At 48.8% G+C, this 17,444-nt stretch overlaps 1 protein-coding gene across 1 annotated transcript; it reads right to left on the bottom strand.

The window, feature by feature from the left end:
• Window positions 1–114: 114 nt before the first annotated feature.
• PNLIPRP2 (pancreatic lipase related protein 2) lies at window positions 115–17,313 on the bottom strand. The gene is given in 12 exon segments (XM_029245824.1): window positions 115–178; window positions 1,087–1,254; window positions 2,219–2,330; window positions 4,556–4,685; window positions 5,115–5,233; window positions 7,272–7,391; window positions 8,741–8,860; window positions 10,297–10,408; window positions 11,145–11,279; window positions 13,076–13,201; window positions 14,585–14,739; window positions 17,265–17,313. Coding segments are annotated over 12 exon segments (1,410 nt in total).
• Between the last annotated feature and the right edge of the window lie 131 nt (window positions 17,314–17,444).

Raw genomic sequence — 17,444 nt, 5'->3', positions numbered from 1 at the left:
ATTTGCATTTCTCTAATGATTAATGATGTTGAGCATCCTTTCATGTGTTTGTTGGCAATCTGTATATCTTCTTTGGAGAAATGTCTATTTAGGTCTTCTGAGGCCACCACATTTTTAACAAGGGTACAGAGTTTGTAAAACGTCTTCTTGCACCATGTCGCTGCTGCAAAAATTATACCTGTGGAAGAAAACCTTTCCAGCATGAGGCTCGTTTGCTCGTGGAAGTGTGACCTCAGATGAGTAAATGGCTTTTGGCCCACTCGCTGGGATTCGGACCTCTCTGACTGAAAAGCTTTTTGCTACACCAGGCAGAGTCCAAGTGACTCTCACCCAGCAAATCCACTCAAAGAACCTCCTCCCCTCCTTGGGCTTTTAATGAGCTGAGAATGAATCAGTGGTCAGACCAAAGATTTTCAAAGTCTAGGGGGTTTGGGGCTTAGCAATGAGGATCTCCTTTTAAGGTGGATCATATTTTAAACACAGTTAGGAGTTTCCATATTTTAAACACAATTAGGTACTCTCCCAACTCCTACCAAGTAAGATTCTATTCCCTCCGAATGAGAAGAGCTTGCCCCTATAAGCTAGATCCCAACACATGCCATAGTCTCCAAACAAAACAATTTACATTAATACCTGCACCCCAGCTGAAATTAACTCAGAGATTTCCTACAAGTACTGCACATGTCTTCCTTATTGCTTAAGGTAAAAGAGTTTCATATTTGCCTGGTTCTTGAATCGATGCCTTACCACTGAGGCCTTGCTCCTGTCAAGTTGAATTTGGCTTAAGGAAAATGATTGATTTTTCAAAGTAAATTGGATGGATAGATGGAGAGTTGAGATGAAGAGTTGGGTAGATGAATGGACGGATGGCTGAACAGCCAGAAGGGTGAGGAGACAGGTCTGGAGAGATGGCTGGATGGATAAGTGGATAGGTAAGTGGATGAGCAGAAAGGGCTGGACGAATGGATGAGTCGATGAATACCTAGATGGGTAGGTAGGTGGGTGATTGGACGCATGGATGGATTGGTGAATACATTGATAGCTAAATATAGAAAATAAAACTTAGATGGAATGAAAGATACTCACTCAGCCCTGTCTTCACCACTTTGCACTGTAATTCGGGAAGCCCCCAGTTTGGGCCGGAAGAGATTTAGCACATTGTTGTTCCAGAGGAACTTGACCTTCTGGACTTTTCCTACATTGAGGTCCACATCAATGTCATGCATATGACTTGCATCTGGTTGGAGGGATCCTCTGAAAACATAGACAGAAAATGTTATATCAGCTGGATATATGAATTCATGCATATGACTTGCATCTGGTTGGAGGGATCCTCTGAAAACATAGACAGAAAATGTTATATCAGCTGGATATAAAAATACATAGGATGACAGCAATTTATTTTTTCTTCAAACAACGCTGCTGTTCCTGGTTTTCTGCAAATAGGTTGTATGACTTCATGCACATCCAGGGGCTGCTAAAACACAAATGTATTTGTGAAGAACAGACCTTTAAAAAATACTGGACTCTAGATTTCCACTGTCTTAGTTTGTCCCTAGAGGGAAGTTAAACATTTGGGGTGGTGTATTAGCCCTATTAGTTCACTGCAGGACTATATTAATGCAACGTCTTATGTTAGAAGATGCCTGTGGGTCAGCCGAGGTCATTTGTTAGCCCCTCATATGTAGCACAGGAAGTTGTCAAAGAATTTTAACTTAACACGAAAATTATTAAGTAAAAGTTCGTGCAAAAACCAGAATCTATTTTTACAGCACGGTTATGCATTCATCCAACACACATTTACCAAGTACCTCATATGTCCAGCAGAAGCAGGTGCTGAGGTTACCACAGCAACGAGAAGCTGGCCTCAGGCTTCCTGTGTGTGTGTTGCCGGGAAGGGAGTTGCCATACAAACGTGCCTGGCCTAAGGAGAATTTGATTTTCATAAAACCTAAGTCAGGAAGCAACGACTGACAATCCAAAAGGAGTTAGCATTTGTCTCATTTTAAATAGCCCGTTCCCCCTCTGGGCCTCACTCCTCTCGTGTGTAAAATGGGGTGATTGAACCAGATGCTAAGCCTTCTTTCCAGGTTTGACATTCCAGGATTCAATGGTTCTGTATAACAGATGGCTAGATTTATAAAGCAGTTTATACCCAATCTGGTATGAAGAATCTATTATGGAAAGTATGGTCATTTCACTTTACTATCAAACTTACTTGAAAATTTCATATTGTTTTGAGTTTCCATTACTTCCATACAAAGCAATCTTGATGTACCCACTCACTTTCTTTTTTCCAGCCAGTGTGACAGATACCCTATATCTCCAACCTGTTGAAAGAAATACAATCATTCAAATAACTCCTCTTGTTGAAAAGAATGACCCCGTGGACGCAGCCTTGTTCCAAGCTCTACGTCCCCCGCGGATGAGAGGTAAGGGTGAATGTGAGTAATGATTTCCTTAAGCAAGGTTTGGGGTCCTGGGATTCAGATTCTAAGTGGGGGTGAGGGACTCCAGAGGAAGTAAATCTTATACTTCAGCACAATCTCTTGTCGATACAGCAACGTATGTGCCCTGATGGATGCAGGGCAGCCGGTTACTGCACCTGTGTACCCTGGGTACACATCACTGGCCATCCCCAGAAAGGCCACAGGGAGAGGGATATGCTTGTGGCTATAATGTTTGGATAAATCACCTACTGTTCTTTTAGTTTAGTGCTATTTTCACATGCAACGGACATATTCTCAATAGAAAAACAACCCAGATAAATTAAAAAAAGAAACAACCTTCATCAGCACCCCATCTACCTGCCCTGCATCCCAGGTCCTTCCCTGATGTCACCACTTTGGTCTCTATACCTAATCAAGTCCAGTGGTTCCCAATCAGGGGGAGATTTTGCCTCCCTGGGGACATTTGGCAATGTCTGGAGGCTTCTTTGGTTATCACACTGGGGGTGAGGTGGGGTGGGTGTGGAGAGCTACTGGCATCTAATGGATAGAGACCAAGGATCTGTTAAACAAACTGCAATGCACAGGACAGACGCCTACAACAACGAATTATCCAGCCCCAAATGTCAGTAGTATGAGGTTGAGATAGGCTGATCTAGAGCTTTCTCTTTCTCTTTCTCTCACACATCTATGTATATAGAAGAATATAGGCTTCTTTTCCCTTCTTTAAGTAGTATGTGCTGTTATTCTCTATCCGTTCCACCCATCCCCACCCCAGAATGATTCCCTTTCTCAGTCCTGCCCTGTGTTCCAGAATGTTTGCCTCCCACCCCAGGATCCTTGCTGCTGGCTTTTAGCTGGGTTTAGCCAATACGAGGTGTATGCAGGAGGTCAGAAGGCCAGAGGAGAGAGGTGCAGGTGTCATCTCCCTGGCCCCCACCTTGCTCCAGAACCATGAGTCTGGCAGAAACTCCCTCCTTCCCTGTATTCTGAGAGCTGCACAGCCACCAGATTCCGGGGGCCTCAGCATCCCTTGCCTTTTTTTTTTTTTTTTTCTTGTTACAAAGAAAAATATTTTATTATAAAATTTTGGAAAATATGAATATGGGTAAGTAAAAATTTAACATGAAAATCTTGCTTGTTCCTTTAACCCTGCCCACACCTCTAACAGGAGGCCTTTCAGTAAAATCTCTCCATTTGAGCCACTTGGATGAGTTCTGTCTCCTGTTGGGACCCTGACTGATACATGACATGTTGCAGGCTGTTTTGTCGCTTGCCTTTTCACTAAATATGCCTTAGAGATCTCTCCTCAGCACATAGAGCTATCGCCTTCTTTTTAGCGGTTCTGTACAGTATTTGGTGGCTTACCAATTGGTGGGTATCCAGGTTTCTCTCTCCAATCTTCTGGTATTAAAAACAGTGCTACAGTGAACACCCTTGAGCACTTTCTCACGCAAGTATTTTCCTAAGGTACACTCTGAGAAGTGGAATGACTGGGTTAAAGGAATATACATATAAGACTTTATAGAGAGTGACAAACCGTGATCTTTCATGATAAATATTGTGAAGATCACATGAAATACTGTAAGTGAAGTGCTATATACATTTTTTTTAATATAAAAATCCCTTGAAAAATAATTGCTCTTCTATTTGGCTACCGTGTGATATTAATTTTAACAAAAGGATCTTGATCAATTCGCTATCTTGTACTTTTTTAATGAGAAGCTGGGCAAAACAACAATAGGAATGCAGCGTGCTTGTGTGTGTGCAGGGGGACTGGTAGAAGAGGTATTTAGCTGAAGACTTTTTGATTTACAGTGACTTTGCCCCGCCTTGCCCTCTTCTGTTAATGGATCCATCCTTCCTGCCACTGGGGTGGGAGGACATGTGACCCAGCCTGGGCCAATCACTGTACTTTATTCCATTGATCAGGATTTTTGGTTAAAGGGGTGAACTTGAGATCCAAGACAAATGCCATTCTACTGCCTTTCCATTATAGCTTAAACTGGTTGGAGGTGAGTTTCTGTCAATTGCTACCAAGGGTCCTAATAAGGCTGATACTCTGAAATTATTTGCAAGAATTTTTAAATAGTAAAATGGAAACTTACGAGTAAAGTTACCACTGCTTCCTGTGTTCAGGAAAAAGGTTTGTCCCACAGCACTGGTTTTCCCCTGAAACTGGTCAGCATAGTGCCCCATTTTGGGGCATCCTTCAGCAGGACAAGGGAAACAGCCACTCTAGTGAAAGAAAACAGTCTGTCTGTGAGTCGTAGGTCTTTGACTCACCCATTTTCCTTTCCATCCTCCTATCTATCCATCCATACATACATCCATCCCTCATCCATCTTCTCATCTACCTATTCTTCCTTCCATTCATGTATCCATTCTACCCCTTCTCCCCCATCCACTGATCCATGCATGCATGCATCCTTGCACACATTGGGAATTTTCCAGAATGAAAAGTTGGGGATCTAGGGAAGGCCCAGCACAGTTCAAGTCTGCTGTCCCCCTCCTGCCCATCCTATTCCTGGGAGGAAGGCTCTGTAAGCCTCAGCATTTCTAGTGCCTCCTTTCATTAGCCGCGGAGTTACATCTCTGCTCTGTTCCAAGCCAAAGGGACAACACCACCATCACCACCAACTTCCCTGGGCCCCTGGTGTGACCTACCTCCTGAAACTCATTGTAGGACGCACAAGGGTAGTCTAGGAAGCCATCGGGGCTGAGGATACTGCTTGAGTAATACTTGTAGCTTCTTAGGTGATTGCAAGCCACAAAGTCTTAGGTTCCTGAGAAGGCAAAGGCCAAGGGCGCTAACAAGATGCATTAAACTTTTGAAGCCCGAACCATTCTGACCCAGCGAGGAATCATCTCTGCATTTCACAGGTGGGTGTTGGTGCCCCTGAACACCTTGGTCACAATTCACAATTTCTGTCATTGACCTTGACATACTTTGGGGCAAGTAGAAAAGCTGGGGGCTTGTTTAGTAGTGGTGGTTGGCTGGAGTCGCTTTCCTCTCCCCGGCACTGTCCATTTTCTGGGGTGGTCCCCCTCAGGGCTAGGCAAGTGTTAGGGAGTGAGAAGGTCTAACAAGCACCTCTGTCTAATCCTCGGGGGCCAGGCATGTAACGTAAATGAATAACGAAGGCTTGGGGGAGTGGGGGGCGTTGGTTAGAGATATATCATACTTCACCTTTTGTGTGAACCAAGCTTTTCTGTCTATGGTCTCAGGCTGAGAAATTCTTCCTTCTTACTCCTCCAGGCATAAGGTAAAAGCAATGGAGAGCAAGGTCACCATGGCCTCTGGCTACTCTTTCACTGCATTTTATTTACAGTCTTTCTCTTTAAACCAAAGTCCTCTTGTTTGGGAAATTGTTTTTTCCTGTCTCCAGCTACTAGGTACAAACTTCCCGTGGGGTGATCCACAGTGACCCTGGCATACCTGGGGACCACTGCTGGGGGGTCTGCTGGGCTTCATCCGCCACCCGTGGGGAAAGGAATGTTGCACTTTGTGCTTGGGGGATTAGCTCTCCATAGCCCCCCAGTCCCACGCACCCCACACCACAATCATTACCAGACAATAGGACCTGTTTCGAAGTTAACTGTCTCTTTCATCCAAAATTGCTGCCCAGGGATTCCATGTTAGAGAAGCAAGCGGATGTAATTGTTCCTCAGCGGCCAGGGTGACTCGGCACGCACACAACAGAAGCACGTTCCAGCGACCGGTCACCTCTCTAATTAAACCTGGGCTCCTTCCTATTATGTGTGCCCTGCTCATCCCATCTGAGAGGGGGCAGCCCTCACTGTGACTCTGGTGTTCTTTCAGAAATCAGATCAGCCAAGCAGCCCTCCCTCGAGTTACCTGGTGCTGAGCAGAGAGGAGGTGGAAAGCTCCACCGACTGTCGGTGGATGTTGGCTATTGTTTTATCGACTCTGCTCTTTCACATGAAGCACATGCAAGACTAAAATGCCACGGAAGGCCGCTCAGCTCAAGGTAACAAGCTGCACACAGAGCTTGCTTTGCGCCAGGCCCTGCGCAGGGTCCTGAGGAGCCCGGGTCGCCCAGGCCACAGCCCCTGGCCTCGGGGAACTCCCCACTCAGAAAAAATAAAGACTAAAATGAGACGATCACAGACTCAAAGCCTCCACTTTTAGGGAGGAGAGTGACGCCTGTTCTCAGGGGAGGGGCAACAGGAATAGCCCCGGGCCAGAACAAGGGACGGCTAATGGAGATGGTACTTTAGGTCACCTAACATTAGGGGTACTGAGCCTGCTCTCTCAGATAAATGGAGACACGTACAAGGCTCGTCCCCCAGACCCCCAGGCCTCCGCCTCCATGCACGTGCCCCTCAAACCCACAGGGCACGTCCGTCCTCCCCCTTCCCCCCATCGTCTTCTTACCAGCTCAGTCCCTTTCCATCCCTAGCACCTGACAATAGCAAATGGCAAGAAAGTCAAAACCCTCCAAATCTTTGCTTATGCTCTGCAGATCTTCAAGGAGCCTGCACTGAAGGAAGGATGGGGGCCAAAGGCAAAGCTGGGTCCTAACTGATGTGCCAGTGCAGCCCATGTCTCAGCATCCTGCTAAGGGGGAGAAGGCGCAGGCTGGGCATGGGGTCGGACTTTGCAGCCAGAAATTGGGCTTAAATATAAGGTGGCCTTGGGCAAGTTTTATCACTTTTCTGACCCCATTTCCTCATCTGTAAAATGGGGCTGATCAGAGTAACTATCTCGTGCCACTGCTGTGAAAATGCCCAGCACAGACCACACCACCTGCCTTCTCCCCAGGTGGAGCAGCTGCTGTCTTGCTTCCCTCATTTACATACCTTCCCATATTCCATTTATATCGATGATGGTTGACAGGGTATTTTTCTGACATCCAGGCATTTCCTTTCCTCCATTTGGGTAGAAATCCAGGTGGCCCACCTTTTGGCTCATTCCAAAACCTGAAACATTGGCCGCAGAGATGAGTGGGAGGGAAGTGGTCCCAGAGTCAGGTGGTGGCCATGAAGAGCGTTCAGCTCCTTCCAATGGGAGGAAGAGCCTTCTTGGCAACTTCTCCCCACAGTGCAGCCACCCTGTCTCTGGCTCTGCGGAAGTTCTCAGATGAGCACTTGGCAAGACAAGAAAGGAGGAGAGGGCTTCCCTGGTGGCGCAGTGGTTGAGAGTCTGCCTGCCGACGCAGGGGACACGGGTTCGTGCCCCGGTCCAGGAAGATCCCACATGCCGCGGAGCGGCTGGGCCTGTGAGCCATGGCCGCTGAGCCTGCGCGTCTGGAGCCTGTGCTCCGCAACGGGAGAGGCCGCGTACCACAAAAAAAAAAAAAAAAAAAAAGAAAGGAGGAGGCCCTGAACAACAACGATACCATCATCGGTGTCCTGTTACCATTATGCACCAGAAGACACATGTCAGGGCAGGGCTGGTGCACTTTTTATTACTTTATTCATTTTAAAATTTTGGTTTCTACATTATAGTGTTAACTGAGACCACATAAACTTTGTTGTTATATTGAGAACCACAGCATAATGGCTAGGTGGTTTGGATTTTGAAGCACATAGACCTGTGATCACATCCTGGTTCTTCTTACACATCTGTGATCTTGACAATTACTTGATCAATTACTTGACCTTGTCGAGCCTCAGTTTCCTCAGCTATGAAGTAGTAAGAACAATACCCACTTTTCAGGGTTGTTACAACGATTGATGAGCTAATGTATGCAAAATGTTCAATGCAGCACATGGTAAACACTCCATAAGTGATAGGATCATCAAAACCATACCTTTTATTGGCACATTTCATGAGTGGTTATACAAGAAAATGTTGAAAAAAGAATGTTAATTTTAGAAGAATTCAGTTAAGGGCTATATTTAATCTCCAACAAAACAAACTGTAAGCAAAGCTTTGACAAAAGAAGAAAAAACTATGCAAAGATTACCTTTGCATTTTGCAAGTACAGGTCAAACATCAATAATAAATCCCACTCTGGATACTGACAGACTAGGGAAGGATGCAGGGTTTGGAGACTGAGTGAGCCTTCCACAGGTTATAGAAGTCTTTCGTCCTACCTGGGGCCTCAGGCTGATATCACTGGCACTGAACTGACTGTTTGTTTGTGGCTGACACCCGTTTTGACTGGCTGGTGCCCAAACACCCGTTTTGACTGGTTGGTTAACCATTTTGAATACCACCCCGTGGTATGTGTGTGCAGGTGGGGGAGGGTGGCAGGGGGCACATGCCTGGACCTGCTCTCATCAGTTACAGCCCTGGTCCCTGAGAGGTGGGGTGAGGAACTTACCCAGGAAAGGGATTATGGGAGCAGAATCCGTGTGAATCACATCCACAAACATGGCATCGGACGGGTCCAGCCGAACCTCCTCTGGCGTGCCCTGGAAGCATGGCTGTGCCGGGTCCAGCCCTAAGAAGGGGGAGGTGGACAGGGAGGCCGCGCTCTAAGACCACCCGGGATCTAAACCCTGTGCACGCAAAGCCATGCGGATTCCTGGGCGAAGGACCCCACGCCCCAGCAGTCATAGTTTGGAGAATTGAGTCTGTAGGTCCTGGTCTGCTTGGGAGAGAGGCTGGGACAGAAAGGCTGCCAGTGGGGTCGTTGCCTGTCACAGGACATCCAGAAATCCCCACTGCCTGGCGTCATGGAAGATCGGGATGGTGCCCTTGCTCCCCTTGTCCCCCTTTTCCTTTCTTCCCTCACACACGTTCTGTTTGGCCACTGCCCTCCAAGACTGAGCTCCCGGGCCCGGCCCAGCTCCTCCACAGTCTCCGAGCCCTGCACGGCCCATTCCCCTGCGTCTGCGGTCATGGCCCCCGGCCTGCTGCTCGCTCCCTCGCACTCTCCCCGAATCTCTCTCCCCTCCAAGACCCCCTCAAACACAACCTCTTCATGGAAAGTGTAGCCTCTCCTTTCTTGGGTCATTCCCTCCTCATTGCATAGGATTCTTTTGCATTCGTTAATTCTGCTTTGGCTTTTATTTGTCTACTTAGCTGTCTGCCTCCTGCACTAGGCTGTGGATTTCCTGAGGCAGGGGCTGTGCCCAGTTCATCTTCAAAGACAAGCAGGAGGTGGAAGGAGCAGGGCACTCAGGACTCAGTGACCTACATCTAGTGCTGGCTGCTCAAGGCCAGGAGCCTGTCCTCCTTGCACCTGGAAAGTGGGGATAACAACAGTAACTCCCCTGGCAGGGTTACTGTGAAAATCCCATGGAAAGATCTAAGAGAAAGGACATTGCAAACTGAAAAATACCCTTTATCCTTCACCCGAAGCCTAGCCTGGTGCCCAGAGCAACAGACGCGTTCATTAAATGTTGACTTGAAGAGTTTGCCTAAGTTACATACTGATGTGGTGCACCAAATGGTTGTCTGTGTCTATGTCTGTGTATTCATTCTGCCTAGTGTTCCTTCCTTCCTCCATTCATTCTTTACTGAGCACCTCCTATGGCAGGTCCCAGCTAGTCACTTTCATTTTCTGCCTGTCCTGGCACAGTGAAGACATTCAATAAATATTTGTGGAACTGATGAATTGATTTTTTTCAAAAATCAGCTCACTTTTTTAAAAACTTTGCCATACTCTAGCAGTAATAACCCTGAAGTCATGAGTTTAATGTGTTATATTTTTCATTTTTTACAAATGTATTTTTGCTTACAATCGTGTATTTTCGAGTACACATGAAAATATATGAACGATTATTTTTTAAGTCCCCCGCACCACCTAAAACCAGTTCCAGGAGGACCGGAAGGGGCGCCCTTGGCCATGGGAAATGCGCGGGTCTCTCCTTCTACCGCCTGCTTCCCTGGCTGGGCCGGCGCCCGCCCCCAACCCCGGCCCAGCGCCCCTACCTGTGATCCTGCCCACGCGGCCCCCCAGCCTCCTGCCTGCCTCAGCGGCCGTGTGCGCGCCCAGGCTGTGGCCGATGAGGTGCACGTTCTCGGGGCCATAGCCCAGCTGGGTCTGCGGAGGGAAGGAGCATCAGGTCCCAGAGCACCGGGTGGGGACGCGCCGGCTCCCGGGGAGCGGGGATCGGGGCAGGACCCAGGCTGGAAACTCGGGAGGAACGACCCCCGGCTCCAGGCCGCCGCCTAGGACAGCACGACCCGGCCCCTGGCTGGCCACAGTCTGCAGGTCCCGGGGTCCGGCTGGCGCGCGGGGTAACGGTGCTGACCAGCGGCCAGCACGTCACCTGCAGGCTGCCTCGGCCGGGACTGGCAGTGCTCTGCCGGCTCCCACACGCAGCCCACCGCAGACCTCCTTCCCCTCGTCCCCTGCAGGGGCTGGGCCAGTGCAGAACGTGGTAATGGGCCCGGCTCTGGGGTTCTCCTGATTCGACCTTCCTGGAGGCTGTAAGGGACCTTCCCTGAGAGCGAAGACTCATCTGGGCTGAGAACTTCAGGGCAGCCCAGCCTGCTCTACAATTCCCAGAACAGCCTGCAAGGAAGGCTTATTTCAAAAGGGGAAACTGAGGCTTGAAGAGGTTAGTCTGCCTCAGGCCCCACAGCTAGGGATCTTCAGGACAACCCCGGAGGGAGGAAGTTTGCAGCTTCATGTAGCAAAGGCCCTTCTTGGGCTCCTGGCTTTCAGGCTCTGCCTCTACCCATGGGTCCCCAGGCTGCCCCTGGGTGCCACGGAGTGCTGGCCTGCCCCTCTCCCTGCCCCCTACCCACAGGATGTGGCCCAGGCAGGGGTTTACCGACAGCCCTTGTATTAAGTAAGCTATCTCCGCTCCCACGACCCGAGTGTTGTGGACAGCTTGGGTGTATCCTGTCCTGGCCCCGCGCTTCCAGTCCACACACATGCAGTTCACCTTCTCCACTTTAAACATTTTCTGGGAAAGACAAACATGAGGGAGAAACCAGTTTATTAACAGCCACGGGTTGCACACTCCACAGATAGGCATTCACAACCGTCAAGCATCTAGCTTGTGTCAGAACTTTAACATTCCTCACACTCGTCCTGATCCATACCACAGTGCTGTGAACTGGGTATACTTACTCCCACTTAGCAGATGTGGAAACTGAGGCCTGGAACAGAGTGACTTGTCTAAGGTTTTACAGATGGTCATTGACACAACCAGGTCAGAAAGATGACTTATGAGGTCAGGGGTTAGCAAACTACTACCCGAGTGCCAAATCCACTCGGGTAGTAGTTTGCTAACTGCTTTTATGAAGTTTTATTGCAAACAGCCACACCCATTTGTTTACATATTGTTCACCTCTGCCTCGTAGCTACAACAGAAGCCATATGAGCTGAAACCATATGACCCACAAATGCTACAATATTTATTACCTGCTCTTCTACAGGAAAGTTTGCAGACCCTTATACTAGATAGTTGAAGCCACAGAGAGGCTGCTTTTATGTTCCCAAAAATGCTTTGATGGGAGATATAAAGTATTGAGGGACAAGTTTAATAAGATGAAATTTAGACCGAGGTAGGAGACAACTCTCTTGGATACTTGCATCTTTTGTATCATGTAGTGTGACCCAAGCACAGATACTGGTCCCTTGGGGGCTGGAGGGAAGAAACATCAGAAAGGGCTACACTATATCCTTTGTTCATTTGGGGAGGTCCTGGACTGCATTTTGAAGTTGGGAGTGGTTGGCTGGGGGGTCAAGACATCATGGTGGACCACATACCCTCGGCTCTCCAGTTTCCAGGTCCGCGTAGCCTCCCTCTGGAACTCAGGGGGCACGTGTGAAACCCCAGACCAAGAGGAACAAAGAGCGCTCCGACAGAAGCTGCTCGAGGTCTTATCCCAGTGCAGCTTAAGCCTCTAAGAGCCGTGCCGTGGGCACCTCCTACAGGCTAAAGCTGTAGACACACGGGATTGTGGTGTCTTGTGGACAGAAGACCTCGTTTCGCATTCCACCTCTGGATTCAACTTTGGGCAAGTACTGAAGTTTTCTTTGCCTCAATTTCTTCATCTATAAAATGAGAACCATAACTGTGCCTGCCTCACAGCGTGGCTGGGAGGGTTAAACTGGACAAGGACTGTGGAATGATTAGCACAATGCCAGACTCACAGTAAGTGCTCAGGAAATGGGTGGTATGAATAATAATTCATTACTAATATTCATGATCACTATAGAGCTGCACTGTCCAATACTGTGGCCACGAGCCACATGTGGCACTTTACAGTTAATTAAAATGAAATAAAATTTAAAATTCAGTTCTTTGGTCACATTGGCCACAAGTCAAGTGGTCGGTAAACACAGGTGGCCAGTGGCTCCTGATCCGGGTAGTGCAGCTATGGAGCATTTCCATCATCACAGCAAATGCTTTTGGATAGTAGTGCTGCGGGGGGTAAAGTATTTTTTATGACATACAAGGGTTTTAGATAAACCATCAGAGACAAACGCCAGGTAATTTGCTGTTGTCTCCACCTCTGGGACTTTCTGATTGGACTCTGGGTCTTTTCAGCCTCATAAGGAGATGTTTGACTAGAGGTTCGTGGGTTGGGAGAACTTGACATTGGGTACCCATGAGAACCCGAGTTTTCCTCAGTGGTTTTAGGATGGACCCGTCTCTCCTGGGAAGTTATCCTTTCCCAGCCTCAGGGGATGCGGCGTTTGCCTCCATGTGCTGGGCGCTGCTCTCACCAGGTGAGGAGGGTGAATGCCTACCTTGCACAGGTCAATTATCCAGTCCTCCTCCCCCTTGTCTAGGAAGCCGTGGATGACGAAGCGCGTCTTGCGGTCCAGCTGGAAGTTTGAAGCCTCGATGGTGGCTAGGTCAGTGACATTGATCCACTGGTTAAATTAGAAAAGATGAATTTGAATGTTGGCCTTTCCAAGCCACAGACCCATTAGAGCCCATTCCCGTAAGACCAAGGTGACAGATTCAACTCCCAAGAAGTTGGGTGAGGCTAGAACAGGAGTTCCTGACTTAGGGTTGGAGGATAGAATTCAGAACGTCCAAGTTTATTGATTTTTCTATACTGGAATGTAGCGTTTTTGTTAATTGTGAAATTGAGCAAAAAACATAGCAGACTTAGCGATACACTGTCACCAGTAGAGGTGGCAGATGTTTTCTGTTTATATTACAGTTGTTACAGGTACTTAAAGATATCATCGGTACCCATTACTATTTAAAGTTACAGAAGTTATTAGAGCGGCCCCAGACCTTGTTATTTAGTGAGATAATAAAGCAGCACACATATTACTATATCCCATATTTATCTTTGTAAATGTTCTGATAACTGTTTTCCAGTATAATTAGTGTCCTTTTTAATCCAATGTTTTTTATTTTATGCATTTAACCCTTCCTGCTCCGTTGAGGTGCATCTCCCCTCATGCCTGATGCTTCTGGCCCAGGGGTTCCTCAGCTTTTCTGTGCCAGGACCTCTTTGGCCATCTGGGGAAGCCTATGAGTCCCTTCTCAGGACTTTTTTTTTTTTTTTTTTTTTTTTTGCATAAAATATATTTTATTTTTAAAAATTATTTTTTTAAATGGGGACTCTGGGTGGGTAGTTTGTCACCTAGAATCCGACAGTAGGTGACCTCGGGGACCTTATAGACAGACACCCTGCTCCCTCAAACTTGGTTTGGGGTCAGAGCTGTGAGCTGCTTGAGTTCTGAGCAAGTCCTTCCTGTTCACTTCTGAGCACCTGGAGGAAGCCTGATGGCCTCCACCTGGCAGGCCTTCTGGGAACTGAAGATTGCTCCAAGTGTCCCCAAATTTCTCCTTTGTCATTAAATGTCCCCTGTTCCCCTTCTAGCTCCTGAGGAAGGATTTACATCCCCCTATCCCTACCCTCTTAGGGGCTACGCTCCCTCCACTGCCTGGCTCGGAAAGAAGCCAGACCCTCTCAGGGATACATAGGTCTGGGTTTCTCCATACGAGCTGCTCACACCCGCTTCCTCCCCAAACAGGGTTCTAATCCTGGGAAGCCCTGCAGTTCTGTGCACAAGTGTGTGAATGTGTCCGTTTCCGGGTTGGGCGCCCATAGATTTCATCAGATACTCGAAGGGATTTATGATCCCGAGAGCTAAGATGACTATAAGTCTAACACTGGTGAGGGAGCGTCATGTGAAAAGTTCCAAGGCAGTGAATTATTCCTCAGACAACCATGTGAAGGCTCCAGTGTGGGCGCCCAAATCCCCCACCATGCGGTCATTCTATGCCCCTCTTACTTGGTAGTCATTTGGATTCTCATTTGTATACAGAAGAAAGTGGATGTCAATGTCCTTGGGAGACCAGGGAAATAACTTTAAAGGCCGCTGAAAGATCCTGGTCCATGGTTTTTCATCGGAAAAGCAGCTGAAAGGTTTGTAGCAGATCTCCTTTCCTGGGGCAGGAAGAGGAACAAACAGGACACTTGTGAGGTTCTGAGAAGGAGCAATGTCATCTCAGCTACTTGGGAGGACTCTTCAGGGTACAGCTCAGGGCTGGTGAAGGCCAATGCTCATCTTTATCTTTGCTGTCAGTGTTCCTCAGACTTCCGTGGTGATAAGAACCACCTGGGGGCTGAGGGTGAATGAGCATATTCACACTCCCAGGCCCCTCCCTCAGAGATTCTGATTCAGAGGGTCTGGGGTGGGGCCCGAGAAACAGCATATTTAATAAGTGCCCCTGTTCATCAGGCAGGTTGGGGAATCACTGAGAATTCCTGGGAACATTCAGCCTTAAAACTACCTCTTGCAGGAAACTCCCAGATGGCCCTTTACATCCACTCATCAACCATCAGGTATTTATCGAGTGTCTACGAATGTCGTAGCACAGAGATGCTACTCGATGAGTCTTGAGGTCTCTCTTACATCCAGCACAGGCCGTGCACACAGTAGGCATTCCTGGGCATCTGTCCAGTCCACATGTCTTCACGTCATCCTTCTATGCATCTTTGTTTTTTCCAAATTATTCTCTGCCATTTCAGATTTCCCTGTTGTTCTTTGAAAAGGTAAATGTCTTAAGAACAGGGAGAATTTATTTTTGCATCATACTGTGTATAGTAGGGGCTCAGTACATGCAATTGATGACCTAAATAACCCCATCTAAATCTGAGGGTCCTTTCTCTAGTCCATGACATATTTTCACAATTATGTCACCCCCAGTATAACCAGGGGTGACATAATTTCAAATCCAGAGGATTACAATGGATTTCCTCTCTTAGGCTTCCTCAACTGATGGAGCCAATTATTAGTCATACATTCAAAAACTGGTAATAGTTAATACTTGTTGTTTACTATGTGCCAGATACCACACTAGTGTTTTACCAGTATTGGCCTCCAAACAGCCCATGAGGAAGGAAGGAATATTACCTTTATTTGACAGAAGAAGAGCCCAAGGCACGGAGACGAAAAGTCAGCTACCCAAGGCCACAGCCAGTGGTGGAGCCACGATTTGAACCCTAGAAGCTTAACTGGGAATAAAAGTAGGAACTGGGGAGCCATAGAGACAAATCAGATTGAAACCCGGCCCTGAAAGAGAGGAAGTCTAACTGGGAAGGAATAATGACAGCATTGAATTCATTCTGGGAAGAGGGAACCATCCCACAGGAAAGGCCACAGGAGGCTAAAGCAACCTTGGTTTCAGATGGAAAGCGCAGGGGCTTCGATGCCAGGTTAAGATACCTGGGCCTTAGGTGGGTAGTGGGGAGGTGCTGGGGGTGCTGAGCCGGTGACTGGGGTGGGAGCCATGTGTAAGTGGCTCAGAGGTGGGGGAGCCTGGGGGCAGGGCTGTGGTCCTGGAGAGGGGAGAGGCGTTCTGACCTGATGGCAGAGGAAGTTAAGGAAGAGGCGGGGAGATGGGGCGAGGGGGTGCTGTCCAAGCCTGGTGGGGGACAAGTGAGTTTGAGGCATGGTGGGAGGCCCTGGTGGAGCTGCCTGGAACTTGGGAGGACTGGGGCTGTGCTGCTGGGGACTGGACAAGGGGGCAGTCCTGAGGAACAGACACATGAGGAGGGCGCCTGGAGTGACCTTTGGGAACGCCTGTGTCTGGGGCAGGAGGAAGCAGCAGATCAGCGAAGGAGACCAAGAGGGGTTGGAAAGGCCTGAGGAGCAGCCAGACCCCACCCGGGCTCTTCTGTCGGGGGCCGGGTCTGGCGGCAAGGCTGGCTGGAATTCCAGAAAGGCAAGAGGGGGCTGGCGGCAAGCTGAGGAGACAAGGGGAAAGGGTCCGGATGCAGAAGAAAGCCCTTGCAGGGACTGGAGGAGACCACGTCTGTTCTTGGGGAGACTGTGCTCAGCAGGGTTTGGGGGCCCGAGCCAGGCAGTGAGGGGTTCTGACTGATGGGAGAGGAGGTGAGAAGACCCGGCAGTGTGGGAAAGAGAGCACCTGTGAGGTACACCTGCGAGGTACACGTGTGAGGAGGTGGGGGGATGGGCATAAGCAGATTCGGGCTCAAGGGGGCTTTGGTAACAAGGGAGGTTTCAGGACAAGTAGAACGTGGGTGTCTGCATCTCCTCTGGGCAGGAGGCCGGGCAGGACGGGAGTTCACAGAGGGACACGTCCACAAGATTTTAGTCTGCAGACGTGCACTTGTCCATGCCTAGGAACTGAAGGTATTGGGGGCCTGACAAGAACGTCCCACTCTCCACCTGGCCCAGCTGCCTGCCACCTCCGCCGCCTGCTCCAGCCACTGGAGCCTTTGTAGGAGGACGGGAACCAAGCTGGACAATGCTGGGATCATCCTTGTTGAGCACGGTGCCCTGTCTCTACCACAGAGTCATCACTCCCCGACTGGTAGCGATTGCTGTTTCATGCAATAATGATAATGCTATTAATTAGGGAGAAGGGGATGAGGACGCCTCTGTCTGTCTCACCCAAAGGCCAGCCCAGGCACGGTCACCAAAGGGATGGCGACAGCATCCTCACCTCTGACTGTGGCCAGCAGGAGAAGGCTGATTGTCCAAGAGGGCAGCATCTTCGGGGATGAAGACAGAGACACGCACGGACACCAGATGCACAGGCACGAGGCTGGCAGACAGGGCAGGCGGCCCTCAGCACACATGGGGCCCTCCCTCGAGGTGGGGACCCTGAGGCTGAGGCCTCCCT

This window comes from Monodon monoceros, unplaced genomic scaffold, assembly GCF_005190385.1.
Source record: "Monodon monoceros isolate NGI ecotype Baffin Bay Population unplaced genomic scaffold, NGI_Narwhal_1 Super_Scaffold_4, whole genome shotgun sequence".
NCBI classification, from domain to species: Eukaryota; Metazoa; Chordata; class Mammalia; order Artiodactyla; family Monodontidae; genus Monodon; species Monodon monoceros.
This window is presented reverse-complemented; position numbering and strand designations above follow the sequence as displayed.